Source organism: Macrosteles quadrilineatus, unplaced genomic scaffold (assembly GCF_028750875.1).
Source record: "Macrosteles quadrilineatus isolate MER2022 unplaced genomic scaffold, UCM_ALF_1.0 Scaffold_1__1_contigs__length_201487025, whole genome shotgun sequence".
NCBI lineage: Eukaryota > Metazoa > Arthropoda > Insecta > Hemiptera > Cicadellidae > Macrosteles > Macrosteles quadrilineatus.
This window is the reverse complement of record NW_026542594.1, coordinates 54,985,078-55,001,145: the sequence shown is the minus strand read 5'-3', so window position 1 is coordinate 55,001,145 and position 16,068 is coordinate 54,985,078. Positions and strand designations below refer to the sequence as shown.

General features: G+C 33.6%; 1 protein-coding gene across 1 annotated transcript in view; it reads right to left on the bottom strand.

Annotated features, from left to right (window-relative positions):
* Window positions 1-2,158: 2,158 nt before the first annotated feature.
* Window positions 2,159-16,068, bottom strand: part of LOC128983120 (uncharacterized) — a 127,240-nt gene continuing 113,330 nt past the window's right edge. The window contains exons 8-10 of the mRNA XM_054402287.1: window positions 8,916-9,093; window positions 8,257-8,382; window positions 2,159-2,325 (exon numbers count right to left, since the gene is read on the bottom strand). Coding sequence (XP_054258262.1) covers window positions 2,217-2,325; window positions 8,257-8,382; window positions 8,916-9,093 — 413 coding nt within the window. The 3' untranslated portion in view covers window positions 2,159-2,216. The remainder of the gene's footprint in view (window positions 2,326-8,256; window positions 8,383-8,915; window positions 9,094-16,068) is intronic.

The window sequence follows — 16,068 nt, the reverse complement described above, 5'->3', positions numbered from 1 at the left end:
AAAGGAACATATAAAAGTGTTTATACCTTATAGTCCTTACGTGTATCCCTTCACCCTAGACACACACTTAGCACTCGATGTCGTCACTATAGTATTCTCCGCCTCAACTGAGTAGAGACTGGAGCCTAAGACGCGGCTCGGGGAGAGTGGAGAGGGTAGCGCTCACTGCGCATGACCGGGTGGCTGACAGGCCGCGAAGGGGTAGCGGATTTTTTCCCCATGGAATTTTACGTCCTGGGCGAATGTGACGTCACAAACCAGGGGGTAAAATTCCGGCCGCGAACTTTTGAGTTTCGCGACATCAGTTCGATGGATTTGACGCTGAATTAAACGTATATTTTCACGGTTGTGAATTTAATCAGAACACATCAAATTATAAAAACCTAGTGTGTACAGGCCGGAATTTTACCCCCAGACTTTTTCCCCTTTCATGAGGTTAGCTCAAAATGTACGGCTCGGATTTTTACCCCCGGAATTTCACACCCCGGATTTTTACCCCCTGGCCAGATATATAAATTAGTGAGAATGGTTAATTATCTTCATTCAGTTTTAATTTAATAGTAAAGATTTGATTATTAAGTAGCCTATCTCAATTTATTTGTAACATCAACTAATCAAACAGGTTTTTAATTTTAATTTTGAGATTCGAGTATCAGGATTTGATATTTGAAGCTAACTGTTGCTTAATATGACATATAAAAAAACATCAGAATGGTAATGGATTCGAAGATTTCTTTAACGATTTATTATACAACCATGGTAAACAATGTTTTTTGTTTGTATTGTAACAATAACAAAATATGCCTTATTGTTTCTTTACGACGAAATGTTCATCCAATTATCATTTAAATAAGCGAATCAGTTAATTTTACATACCGTACTTATTACCCAAAACATATTGCCAACTGTTTATAAAATCTAAATATCGTAAAAATTACAACATTATGGTACATTATTGTATACACTACATTTCCTCCCCTTTAAGTTTAAAGTAAATTTTTCTTCAAATACGCCATTTTTATCAACTCATCAAACCAATTAAATATCATCAATAAAACCTAATCAAAATAATTTTCTTACAAACAATGTTGTATGATTTAATCAAATAAGACAAAACAATAAACATTGAAAACAAGCTACCTTGATAAAATTGGAAACAAAACATAACTCAAGATTTCATCAATAAAATCAACAAATATCAAGAGACATGGCATTAACCGAAGCTTCATTTTTCGTGATTTGGACACATGTTCGCACGTTTTTCTGAGAGTGGATGCCATGAGAAAATCTTTACAACATCCATACACTGGACCTCATCCAGTGATTAAGAAAGACAGTAAAACTATCACAATAAAACTAAATGTTTCTAATGTTAAAGTTAGTCTTGACAGAGTTAAACCGGCCTATGTACTTCAGAATGATGAAGTTAAGCCCTCAACTGGATCTCAAACTTCAAAAGTCTGGAAGAAAAGTGAGATTCAAGAATCCAATTTCAGTTTGATGAAAATTGTGTTTATCCTTGCTGTTATTTTTTTTAAATTTTGTTTTGTGACTTTTCGGAACCCTCCCAAAACTCCATGGACTTCTAGTCTTCGAAGGGGGCTCCTGTAGTGGGCTGGCAGATCTATCAGCAGACAGATGTTTCATAGAATTTGATTTAATTTGGTTACTAAGAAGTTATAAATAAACAAGAGGATATATTTTGAGGCTTTCCAACAAAAAGTGGTTCAATTTATTTGCACTGAACAATTGATTGTTATTTACCTTAAAAGTATGTTAAATTAAAACAATCATATTTAGTGGAAATCTTTAGACTTTTATTACAGGTATTTCTCCTGATATAAATGAAGTCTCCTATTTATACGAGGTTCTTTCCACTAAACTTATATGGCATTTTATGTTCATCTTAGCCCAAGGAACAAGTCCACAAGATATGGCCAGACAATTTGGAAACAGCCTGTATATTATATATACATTCATACTTCCTCTTTTATAGATTTAGATTTCTTTTAGAGGTGATCCAAATAATTGGCCATCCAGACAATGGTAGTTGGGAATGTTAAGTTCTAACTGTAGTAGCTATATTACTGAGATAAAAAGGTTATATAAAATTATAAAAACGTCTAGACCAACAAGTACGTACAAGTAAGTAAAAAAATAACTTTTAATACTTCATTTATTAATGCCACATATTTACACAAATCCACTTTTCAACATCAAAATTGATAGTCACTACGCTGCATCTTTGACACAGCTTTGGCAAAATTCAACAGCTGATCTTCATTTTCTTCAATGCATTTGAAAATCCTTCGTATATAAGACAACCTGAGGAGATATAAAAAATATAAGATTTTTTATTTACAAACATGTATTGTACTGTACAAGCCTTATAATAAAATGGATGTAGGTTGTAGGTCCATCTTCTGGAAAACTCAAATGTCAGAAAGGAGTTTACTCTCAAACTCGCAAACCGGTTTCAAATATTAAATCAAGGAGAGGATAAAATAGACCACTCTATAGAGGACAAATGGAAAATAATTCAAGAATCAGTTCAGGAAGTAGCTGAAGAAGTAGTTGGCTTTCAAAAGAATAAAAAAAGCCAAAAAAACTTGGTTCAATGAAGATTGTAGACAGATCATCGAGGAGAGAAAGAAAGCTAAAGATGAACTACTCATACAGGCTACCCAAGAAAAAAAGGGAAAATACTTAAGAACCAAGAAGAGATCCTTAATATATGGAAGGACTATTTCAGCGAACTCTTCAATGCTGAGAGGACCACATTAAGAAGAAGAAGAAGATGTATACTCGCATCCTCAAGTAAGGATTCAATAACCAAACGAGGAAAAAGTTCAAAATGCATTAAACGCTCTAAAAAATAACTAAGCCCCAGGAACAGATGGCATCCAGCTAAATTTCTTGAAGCAGGAGGAAAAGCTCTTTTGACAAAGCTGCATGAACTCTCAGTCCAAATCTGAAATGAAGAAAAAATACCAAAAGAGTGGAACCTTGCCGTAATAGTTCCAATTCATAAGAAAGGGGACAAACTGAACTGTAGTAATTATCGAGGAATGTCTCTAATAAACACAGCTTACAAAGTACTGTCTAAGATAATTCATAACAGATTACAAGAGTACTCGGAGGAGATTATAGATGAACATCAGACAGTCTTCAGAAAACAAAAGTCCACTACGGATCAAATATTTATTATCAAGCAAATGTTATCAAGATATTGGGATTTTAACCGAGATACCCACTTACTATTTATTGATTTGAAGAAGGCATATGATAGTATAAAAATAGAAAACAAATGTGGAAATACGTCATGAAAATGGGAATCCCAAACAAATTAGTTAAGCTGGCACAAATATGTACAGAAGACTCAAGATGCAAAGTACAAATAAACAACGAATATTCAACTGAATTCAAGGTAGTCACCGGAGTACGACAAGGAGACGGACTCTCTTCGTTGTTATTCAATCTAGCTTTAGAAAGTGCTCTTAAAATAGCGAAACAACCGCAGCCTGGTGTAGAAATTGGAAAAAAAATAAATATTCTAGCTTTTGCAGATGATGTGACTCTATTAGCAGAGGATGAAAACACTCACAGAGACTCTAATTAAAGAAACTAGAGCAATAGGCTTGGAAATCAGCGAAGAAAAGACAAAATACCTAATAGTTGGACGACACTTAGAAGATTTTGACGTGGAACACTCCTTACAAGTTGGAGACAATAAATTCAAAGGGACTAAAAAGTTTAAGTACAAGAAAATAAAGAAGAAGTAGAGATAAACGCCAGATTATTATTACTGGGAATAAATGCTATTGGACCCTTAAATCACTGCTAAAAAGTAGACTTTTGTCAAGGAGAACCAAAGAAAAACTCTATAAAACTATAATACAGTACAGCCAATAGCACTCTATGGATCTGAAACCTGGACATTGACGAAGAAAAACGAAAATAAAATAATTGTTTTGAAAACAAAATACTAAGAACGGTCCCATCAACGAAAATGGGGTGTGGAGGATCAGAACAAACAAATAATTGAGGTAAATCTATACAGACCCAGACATAATAGCACAAATAAAAAGCAGGAGACTGAGATGGGCTGGTCATGTAAAGAGAAAAGAAGAATATTCTACGCTAAGAATGGTGTCTGGAAATCTCCCTCGGGGAAGACGACCTCGGCTAAGATAGCAGGACCAGGTGCGAAGAGACATAGGGAAGCTAAGAGCAGAGGCAGAATGGATGGAAGACAGAGAGAGGTGGCAACTTGTTGTTGGCGAGGCCAAAAACCTACTGAGGTTTGAGTGGCCACATAGGTAAGGTAAGGTAAGGGTCATAAATAAGCACGTATTATCTGTCATGCTTTTGTCTGCCTACATTGTAAATGTCAAGCACTGACGCATGAGGTAGTTATTTTTTATTTTAAGACCCGGTTTCTCCAAGTAGTGTTTAACTTAAACGGGTTTAAAGATATAACAATGCTTAAACCATCAATCAATTTCTCTACGGTTTGGCCTGAAGTTTAAGTTAAACCATGGAAGAGGAATGTTGGCGCCGTGATATAGTATTCTCGCATTTACTTCATCTGTTTAATGCACATTTGGAGGTTATGTTTCCATAATACAGCAAGCATAAGACCAAGACGAAAATGAGCAATAGTTAGGTAATAGACTACATTATTAGTAAAGGTCAATTGATGTAAGTTGAATCATTCCATGAGACACCGATTAGTGATGAGAAAGAGCTCATTGACACTGAAGCCAACATTTTTATGAAATTAACGTAAAAATTAATTACGTGCAAGACATGTATTATTTATGGGTGGGTGGCAGGTTGCTGATGTTAAAAATTTTAACAACTTAAGCTACCGCTTTCTACCAGACCGGGACAAGGTGTCAACATAAGTGGTAGACAATGGAAATCCCTTTAAAACTAGGGCTCTGCGGTACAGACAATTTAAGGTCGGTACGGTACAATATCTTGTACCTCGGATCTCGGTACGGTACGCGGCTACCAGTATTTTGCGGTTTTTTTCCTCAGATTGAAACCATTATTTTAAATTGTAATATATTGACATTACTACGAAAATGGATCGTATCCTACATTCATGGTTTTCCAACAACAATTAATTACTGTCCCACACATTATTAAAACCTTTTCCTTCTAATGGAATTGTGTCAAGAAATCAACAAAGTAAAGATAAAGGCTTCACCTATTTTACTACTAAGTTAAGTACTTGCCTTGATAATTGGGGTCTGCGGGTCAGACTTTTTTTTTTGGTTCGGGTTGGGTCAAGCCAAAAATTGTTTATTAATGGATTTTTTTTTTTTAACTTCTATCTGTGTTTATAATATTACTTGATAATAAATATGAAAAACAATGTATTTATGTATATTACAATTTTGATGAATTGTAGGTTAGTTTGATTTAGTTTTAAGCCTAGTGACGCCATTCAATGTATGCGACTGTATACCATACGAATAAAGTTATTTCTTCATTTCATTTTCATTATCTTATTTACAGCTTGGGAATTGCCTTAACTGCAAGAAAGAAGAAAATAAAAATTCTATGTTTCCACAATCCAATATGTATAATTCATTCCCTCCCTCCAACTACCTAAGTACAAAACCTCACACTTGCAATAGCATTATTAGTTACAGCATCATAAATACATTATCTATTATTGGCATTAGTGGGCCTACAGATTTACATAATATAGGGCCTAAAATAGTAATAGGCTAAGCAACATGACAAGTCGAGAACTCATTGAATATAAGATGTTTTGTAAACTGATTTACTATCAAACTGTAAAATACTAATTGACACACACATGGTTTATTTACCATACACATGGTTTGTTTATGGTATAATTAGTAAGGACTGTAAAAATTTCATATCACGTCATACAGTAGCATAGATAGACCTACAGCAAAAGATTGAAATCTAAAACAACTGATTTTGAAAACTAATAAATTAAAATAATTAAAAGTCCATAAACTCAAGTCAAGATATTGTTTATATCACAATTAATTAGGTACCCTAAAAGAAACTCTTAACTAATTGATATATAGAAGACTAGCAGAGTACCCGTCCTTCGTACGGGGTTGGAATATAAGTATAAAATGCTTATTGCAGTTACTCAAGCTTTGCGTTTGCAATAAGGGAGGACACAGTTTGATAAAATTTGCCTTTTTTAAATTTACAGTCTTCTATAGTATTACACATCTACCATAGCCATAATGTTCTACCACTTCACCTAAACGATAGAGAGAAAAATAAATTATCAACAATTCGCAAAATATCACAAATTATTCATGAAATGAAAAACATAAACATAACTGTACAATCCTACTTTGACAGTTCTCATTGCAAATCACAGTTTTTTTTGCTGCTTAGTTCAAATTAGCTGTTTTCATAAATGCAAAAAAATATATAGTGCTGCACCCTGTTGGTAAATCTTATAACTTTTTAATGCTTTTCCATATCATAGAACCAACTTTTTTATTTAAAACAGCTGACTTAAAAATCCGCTGATCTTAAAAATTAAGAAGTTAAACGGTATTTATATATTTATATATATAAATATGTGTCCGTCAGGACAATAACTCGAGCAAAAATGATCCGATTTTGATGAAATTTAGTACAAACGTGTAAACCTACATTTATTCGAACGAGTTCGCGAACCAGCATGATCGGACTATGGGAACGGGGGTTAATGGGGGGTTTTATTGGGTAAAAATAAGTTTTTCCCATTTTTGACCCTAAAAACACAAAATTTTACAATTTATTTCCAAACCATTTTGTAGAGCTTAAAAAAACAAATAATTTAGTATGTTGAAGCGTTATTGTGCGCCAAATGGTTACAGGGAAAATTCCAAAAAAATGTAAATTTAAAATTCCCCTATGTTATTCTTATGGAGAATAAGTCAACTGTTGTAGTTTACTTGTTTATGAACATATTTTGATCGAATTTGGAAAGTACATTCATTTCTTACTAAAATATTAACATAAAAACCACCTTTTTACCATCCCTGTTGCAGCAAACCTAAGTACTCGTTAAACTAATTCTATTTAAATAGGGAATAAATATGAAATTTTTAAGGAGGCATTTTAATGTGAAATCCTATCAGGCTAATGGAAATTCGCTTAGACTGCAGGTTTACTGCGGCGGGGGTATTTTATTTTCAGATAGCCTAGGTATAAAAAAATACTCTCGGCCGTGCGCCCTCTGGGACCTTGCACCCATAGGCACGGGCCTATTGGGAAATCCGGCCCTGATCTAATTTTGTTACGACACAAGGCCTTTATTGACTGGGCTATGTGTAGTCAATGTTACAACAGTGGAATTTGAGGTTATGTTGTTATTTTAGTGCAGACAAAGTGAGTTAAACGGTACTTTGAGTTTAAATCAGCCGGTAATATGGTTTAACTTTTGCCCCAAGTTAAACTTCCAAAGAACGATGGAGAAACCAGAGCCAGTTAAACTAATAGTTAAACCATTTCTAAAGTTTTAACCACTTTGGAGAAACCGGCCCTAATTTTATCACAAAAAAGTGTGTCTGTAAGTTATGCAGTACACCTTTGGAGACAACTAAGGTACTTAATGCTACTTTTCTTCAGTTTCAACGTTCACTCTCTTTTGTACCAACTCTAAAGCTGGGTTTTCCTAGGCGCGGAAGTGGAGAGCGGAGAGAGGAACGCGGAGAGCGGAAAAGAGATTAACATGGTGTTCCGATCCGCTTCTAGAAAAACAGTAACATTAAATTACCTAAGACAAGTGGAGTCCGCTCTCCGCGTTCCTCTCTCCGCTCTCCACTTCCGCTCCTAGGAAAACCCGGCTTAAAGCCTCTAAATCAACTTACTTTCTGCTTTACTCTTGAAACATTACCACACAAGATATCAAGTTTGGACAGTAAAAGTTGCAGTGATTACAATTTCATATACTACTTTTAATCCAGCCTAGATGCAATTTAGCTTAATTAGACGAGATGTTCAGCAAAAATGACTTTCATTTCAAAGTTATGAACAACATTGTAGCTTCATGAAATAGAATATGTATAACATTCCTTTTCTTTTAGAAAGTTCATAGTACCAAAAATTAAATCATGTATTTTTATGCCTGAAAACCTTATTTGGTCAATCGGATTTATTAGGTAAATAAATAGAGTCGGTTCTAATTAAAAATGGATGATTAGAGTTATAATGTAATAGCTATATACTATGGGTTTTGAAATAAAATTTAATTTCACTTACTTGAGCTCTCCAATTTTCTGTTCTGAGATAGTTATGTCCGTTTCATTGAGAGACTGAGGATGTTTTATATTTACATCAATGAATGTCCAGAAATGATGTTTGCAACTTGCAGCCTCAAGTGTAAGGCTGTAGACAAAACCATTATTTTTTTATCATCTTTTATTACAGTACATTCTTTAAATCCTTAGTTTAAAATTCAAGTTTTGACTCCCATTTTTAATCTTTGCAATACTTTTCATTATTGACACCAATGCAAAGATTTACTTCTAATAATATACGCAGTTACTTAAGTAAACTCTGCAAATTTGTTGAAAATAAACCGCAAAATTCTTTATAGTTACAAATTTTAGGCAAAGTGCTTTATTAGTAATATCCTCAAAGAAGACATTCACGTAAGAAAAATATATTAGTGCTACAAGTTTCTACCCTGGTTTTGACGGAGTGTAGGTAGATGATAGAAAAAATTCTTGTCTTGGAATTTTTAAATACATGCCAAGAGATTATTATCTTGGTACCGCAAATGTTTTAGGAATAAATGACAAACCTAAAAGTGTGCCACATATAAATCAACGACATTTCATAATCTTTTTGAAACAACGTGCAACATTTATCAAACCGGAATGTAAACAACCTTACAAAAAGGAAAGCCTTCTACTCACATGTCTCCATTGATTTTCCCATTGTGGTATTTACATATTAAATTAACATTCCTAGCAAGACGAGCAAGATGTGATTTTTTTTCAGATATCAAATTCATTATGAGATCAGATCCTTTTTTTGGGAATACATAATTTCTGGCTTGTTTCAGCAAATACTCAGTGATGGCAGTGTTACCACCTAAAAAAATACCATAGATTAACGTTAAATAGCAGCTAATTATGCTGTTTTATTACAACATTAGAAACCATTAAAACACAAGAATCCAAAGGTTTTAATAAATTATGATCTACAGATAAAATGTAAAACAATTTATTAACCATTGTAATTTTCAGTTTGCAGTCTAGGCCCTATGTAGTAGATTGGTGAATCATTATCTTTGTTTCAACACAATGCAATGTGAATGTTTTATGCCAGAAACAGTGCGAGCCCTGAAGGCTTATGTAGACCTGACTTTAAGCTTTGGTTAACATGGGGGCTCAGAGGCACAATCGACTGTCCGGTATAACTCAAGGCGAGAGTAGTTCTGTCCGTCTCGATGCAGCGCTTCTGCGCTCTCTTCATTTCCTTTCCGGCTTCTGCGTTGCAGCATTCAAACAATAACACAACAGCTGTTGTGTCGTACAACAGCTGTTGAACGATAATAGATCGGCTCGAGTTCATTGCCCGCTTTACCAGGAAATACAAGGTCTCCAAACTCTGGGAAATGGTTTTCCTCAAAATAAAGAGAAAATTAAGAATAAAAACTTTTCCAAAAACGCTTTGTTAACCAGGTATCCACAATACTGTATAAAAAAATGTATATATCTATTTCTGAACCGACCTGAGCCGTGACACGTCCACACGATGTCACGACAAGTTTTCTTATAGTACTATGTCGCCGGAATCGGTTTAGAATCGGGTAGTTTTTTCAGCTGACCTGCAGATCCAGCGTCAATGTCTGCTGTTTGTAAATAAAAATAAAAAAAGACTCTCTCTCTTGACTCTGACGTATATATTTAAATATTGATTTAAATATATATTACTCTCCTTACAACACTCTCGATTCAATTCTTTACAAATATTGGTTGCCCCTAGGTTGGAAGAACTGTGTGAACAATAATTAATCAACAGAGCTTTGGCAGTGGAAATTATTCCCAGAGATCCTTAGGGGACGTCCCTGAAGTTGAAGTTCTTCCAAGCTGAAAAAAATCTTAAACATACACTGTATTTACTTTGCTCACTACTACACTAACTTTAGTGTTGCACTTCAATGTGAATCTTTTGTAGTGGCCTGTTATTACTATAATATACCAAACTCTTTTGAATGAATAGTATTGCTAAAAAGAAATACCCAGGTTATTGAAAACTAAGAAATATGTAACAATTCAATTTATCGTGCAGAAGAACCAATGACGCAATTTACAATTTAATGGTTTCTCAAGGTTTAGTCAATAAACGCATGTAACTTTAACAATAATATGATGGAATTACTGAACTCAGATTTCGAGTGCAACAATCAATGATAACCTTTAATCAAAAAATTGTGAATGAACCCCTTGAAAGAGAAGTATGGGGCGCGGTTACACACTGACTCCGAATATGCCAACTGAGGTGTGATATTTTACTTTAGTTTGAGATGACCAGTAATCGCAAATCCTTCGTTGGCCAACAACTTAAAAAATGAAGATCGTGTCTCGTAGTCCAACCTGGTTAAACAGTATTTCTGTTTGAACGCAGTAAAACTTGATGAAAGATTGCTTATTATTTTATAGCTAAAGAGTACTATGGCGGTTCATCTATCATGAAACACACACTAACACGATACTAACACACTAACTTACACTAACGGATTAACACTTCCGTGTCTAGTCGAACCTGCAACCTACCTCAACTTTCAGTATTATTTTATTTCCCCTAATCAAAGCAATGGCTGTTGCACTCTTAATTGATTTTTTTCTGAAATATTAACAAATTTAAACAGCGATTCTACAAATAATTTTGTTGAGTCAAAATATTTTACAAGTTATTTTGAATACCCCTACAAAAATATATTAATTTAATTCAATTTAAGAACACAAGATTACTACAGTCTACAATATAATACTGATTCATTTACTACAAACGGATATAAGAATCACCAATAAGAACTTGATCCTGGAGACATGTGCTTATATAACAAGATATAACAGGAAATTTTACCACATGTGCGATTCACTGAAAACTTATAACTATTACAATAAATAACATAAATTACTTACAAATTTGGACGTCCGACACTTAAAGACACACAGGGATAAGAAGGGAAAAACAAAATTAGGCGAGCTTTTCCCCAAAAACGCGATTGAACTGATTCGGTTGACGAAACATGAAATTTTCAATGGCGATTTGTGCTAGCCGGCAAAGTTAATTTACAACAATAGTTTCTCAAACTGATTTTATTTCCACTTTTTTTTTTTTTTTTTATAAAAAGAGGTTGGCGGCCTCTTTTAACCTTGCATTTTCCCGTCCACATAGACTAAGCGCCCGTGCGTGGATCGTTTACAGCAAAGCAAGGAGTGAGCCGGTACAGTATAAAGGTGAACTGTACTGATAAAATGTTATCGGCAGTGACCAGGATCCGAACCCACGACAACGCTGCCTTGGGCCCGAAGTCCGCGACGCTACCGACTGAGCCACCGACTCACTGACTTCACACTGCTTTTCACTTCGCACTGCAATTATATCCCTACGGGATATAGGCTTAACGATTTTAATGAAAATATGAATTGACTGACTAACACCGCGAATGAATTTAATTTTCACGAAACGATTCTTTTAGCTTACCTAATAACGGAGAAGGCGGGGAACGAACTGGTAGACGAAGACCGATCCCTGGCTGGCTAATTTCATCCCCACTCCTCGTAGTGCACTGTGGGTACCGTCGTCTATTGTTTAATCGGCTGACTGGTTCTTCGCGTCCACTCATATTAATTTGTTGTGTATTTCAACAAATCGGTACATGTTCTGAAATGTGTTTTTGTCATAAAGCCCATGACTCTCATCCTAAAAACATGTGGAGACTTTGTGTGTAAAATTTCTGGGGAAACTGCCTTAAAGAGCCCTTGATAGCAGAAGAAAGTCATCTAAACGAACCTGCCCTAAAAGCTGATTTAGCTTGTAGAGGCGTATGGGAGACTCAGATGGAGGCATTGTTTTATGTTTGTGTAGTTGACACTGATGATCCATCTTATGTCTCCATCCCTCATCAAGTTATAAAAAAGCAGAAGATGAAAAAAAGAGTGGTATAACGTCTCAGTAAATCAAATCTGCCTTTCTTAAAATGTTAACTGTGTGGGTCGCCTTTGAAATATGTACAATGGATAACCTAACCTAGATATGGTAAGTGGGTAGACCTATTATTAGTTACCACTATTTCCTAAATAAACTATTAAAACTCTGTATTAAACATCAATAATTTTAAAGAATATTAGCAGGGTTGCCACCATAGTGGGATGAAAAAATTCATGCAGAATTTATGGTTTAAATTTGTAGTAAAAAAATTCATGGTCGATAAGCTCTTAAACACAATTGAGTTTTGTTGATTTCAGAAATTGATGTTAAAGAGGTAGTTTCTTTGTATGTTACTATTTAATAACCTTTCATACTTAAAATACAACTATTTTATAGGGATTTATAAATTTTCAAAACAAAGATGAAAACAAAACATGTTCAGCTATTCTAAATGACATATTGGAGAAGACTTGTAAAATAGAAGTCTAGGTCTATTCAGTCTTTCCATCAGTATAAAACAAAAATCCCCCTCACCTGGCCAAAAAAGGCTGTTTTATCCCTCCATGTGAATGTCATGAAATATCCTGTATTCTGGTTTATCTTATTAAACAACATACTAAGATATGATTAATTTTATCAACAAAGCTCAAACAAATCAGGCGTCAGAGTCGGAAATCCCGTTTTATTGCACACCTCCGTTTCAATTCCGTGGTATAAAACTTATATTCTTGTGATTATAGTCCCCATACCTCTTTATTCTTTTGGTTGGAACATGAAAAAGTAACAAGAACAAGTATCCAGTGCTCCAGTATATTTTAATATTTTAAAGAATACTTTATTCTTTAGCGCATAAGGTGGACTAGAAAAGTTTGGTAAAGCATTTAGTTGTTATAAAAACATTAAATTTAGAAATTTTTCATAGATAAAGATTCAAAGTTAAACTTTATCTTCATATTTCTGTGGACAAATCACATGGTTTTCCACTGCACCATTTTAACTATACTACTCACTTAATAAATTAATATTTGGCACTGTTCCTCGTGAATATATTCAATGGAAGACATAAAACTATTGTTTTGATTCAATATTTTAAGTTGATTTATTGTAAAATAACACACTGTAATAATTTTTTTTTAAATCTGACTAAAGTAGTCATTTCCTGTATAAAACTGCATGAATAGAAAAACAACTGGTTCAATAAACTGGTTTGAAGTCCAAGAAACAACTGACTGGAACAGTGGTTGTGCACAAGGAGTGAGTGAGAGGGAAATACTGAGTGAAAGGGACAAGACTCTAGTGAATGATAATGCTGGAACTTCCAGTTGGACTATGAACATTCATTGTTGATTTTAGCCTTTTAATATGTCATATTAAATAGAAGATTTTATTGATATTCTTTTGTTAATTGACTTGACTGCATTTTATAATTACTTGACCTCCTATTTATCATACTTTATTGTGATAAGACATTTTTTGCTCAATTTGGTGGTGAACTGAGTAGCCACCTCATCCATTAATATTATAACTACAGGAAACTATTTTTATAATTAATTGGGAATCACAATGGGAAATAAGGAAAAATATAAAGTAGGTGAACATGTTTTTGCTAAAGTCAGAGGTTTTCCACACTGGCCTGCTATTGTAGATTCAGTGGACTCTAACAATAAAATCATAAAATATCAAGTTAGGTTTTTTGGTACAAATGAGACAGCCACAATAAAGGAAATAGATGTTTGTTCTTATCTTGAAAACAAAAATAAATATGGCAAACCTGATTCAAAAAATAAAAATCTCTCTAAGGCAATAAAGGAGGTTGAAGAAAGTTTAAATAGTAGTGGAGCTGGGAGAGTCAACTGTTGTAGTTTACTTGTTTATGAACATATTTTGATCGAACACCCCTGGCCTGAGTAACAGCCTTATTATAAACGCTAGCTCTCCATCTACATCCTGCAGCCCGCTGCTTAAACCATGCAACTGAAAGATATTGGTAATCAGACCTCCACAAGTCACTTTTTAAACTCCCAGGCATGGCCATTTCTGGTAGCAAAGTGAGTGTACTACCTAAATCTTTAGAATTAACTTCTACAATCAATAATGATAAGAAATCATGTAGTATATCTGTCTTCCATCAAAACATACAATGTCTAGCAACTAGAATTGACTCATTAATTATCACAATTGAAGAATTAAAGCCACATATTATAATTTTGACTGAACATAAATTAAACCAACATGAAATAACAAAACTCAAAATACCAGGGTATCAAGTTTCGACCTGGTACACTAGAACGGATTTCGGGGGAGGGGGAGTATTAATTTTGGTGTCAGAAAAAATTGAATTCAAAAATATAATGCTAAGTTCATTACAGGCGCTTAATCAAGATAAAATCTTTGAATCTTGTGTAACAGAAATTAAAGCAGGCAAAGAAAAATTTTTAGTGGCTGGGGTATATAGAACACCATCACAAGACGTTGATATATATTTGGAAAAACTAAGTGAACTTTTGAAAATTTTAAGTAAAACTGACAAAAAAATTTTATTGGGGGGTGATTTTAATATCGATGTTTTGAGGGAAGACAATAAGAAAAAGAAGTTTGTTAATGTTTTGCAGATGCATGGTTTTAAATATACAATTAAAATTCCAACTAGAGTTGCTGAAAAGAGTGTATCTGCCATTGATAATTTTATTACTAATTTGGATAACAATTTTTTTGAAGTAGAATGTTTAATTACAGCATTGTCAGATCATGATGGACAACTTTTTAAAATCCTCAGTTCAAAAAATACAAAAAACAATTTAAATCTTAAAATACATAAGTATGAAAGGAGGTATAAACAAGAGAGCATTAACCTTTTCATTTATGACCTTTCCAAAGAGGATTGGACAAAACTTTACAACTGTAATGTGGAAGACAAATTTACTTATTTCTATAACATTTTAAAATATTACTTCGATTTACATTTCCCTAAAACAAAAATAGTTTCCAGTAATGTAAATAATGGATGGATTGATGATGAAATTATCAATGAGCATCATGAAATAATTGCAGAACATGACTTGTATAGAGATGATAGAAGTAACATAGCATTGAAGAATTATATTAAGGAACACAAGAAGAGATACAAAAAAATGATAGAACTTAAGAAAAAAAACCATTTTGACAATAAAATTAGAAATTCTACCAATGTTAACAAAACTGTTTGGAAAATTGTGAACTCTGAAACAAAAAGTAAAAAAGAAAGATGTCATAGTAATATTTCACTCAAACATAACGACAAAAAAATAGAAGAACCATATGCTGTCGCAAACATCCTAAATGATTATTTTGCTGAGATGGTTGACAAAAATGTTTTACCAAAATTAAAGAAAACCCAACAAAATTCTGATAAAAGTATTTTAAACATAAAATTTAGGTGTCAAACCATCGATGAATCAATTTTGACATCCATAATTGATTCAATAAAACCTAAATGGTCATCCGGTTATGATGAAATTCCAATCAAAATTATTAAAGAATCAAAATCTGTTTTGTTAAAGCCACTTTTACATGTGATTAATACATCACTAATAACAGGTGTTTTCCCCGCTCAACTAAAAATATCAAAAATAATTCCAGTATATAAAAAAGGTGATAAAAAAGATCCGCAAAACTATAGACCATTGGCAATTCAACCTGCTCTATCAAAGCTATTTGAAAAAAGTTTACTTTTTCAACTAGTAGATTATTTTGAAAACAACCACTTATTAGATCAAGAACAGCATGGATATAGAAAAAATAAATCTACTACTACAGCTCTAATTTCTTATATTGAAAATGTATTACATAAGTTGGATGAGGACAATTATGTTGTTGGCGCCTTTTTAGACATGTCTAAGGCTTTTGATAGCGTGAATCATTTAA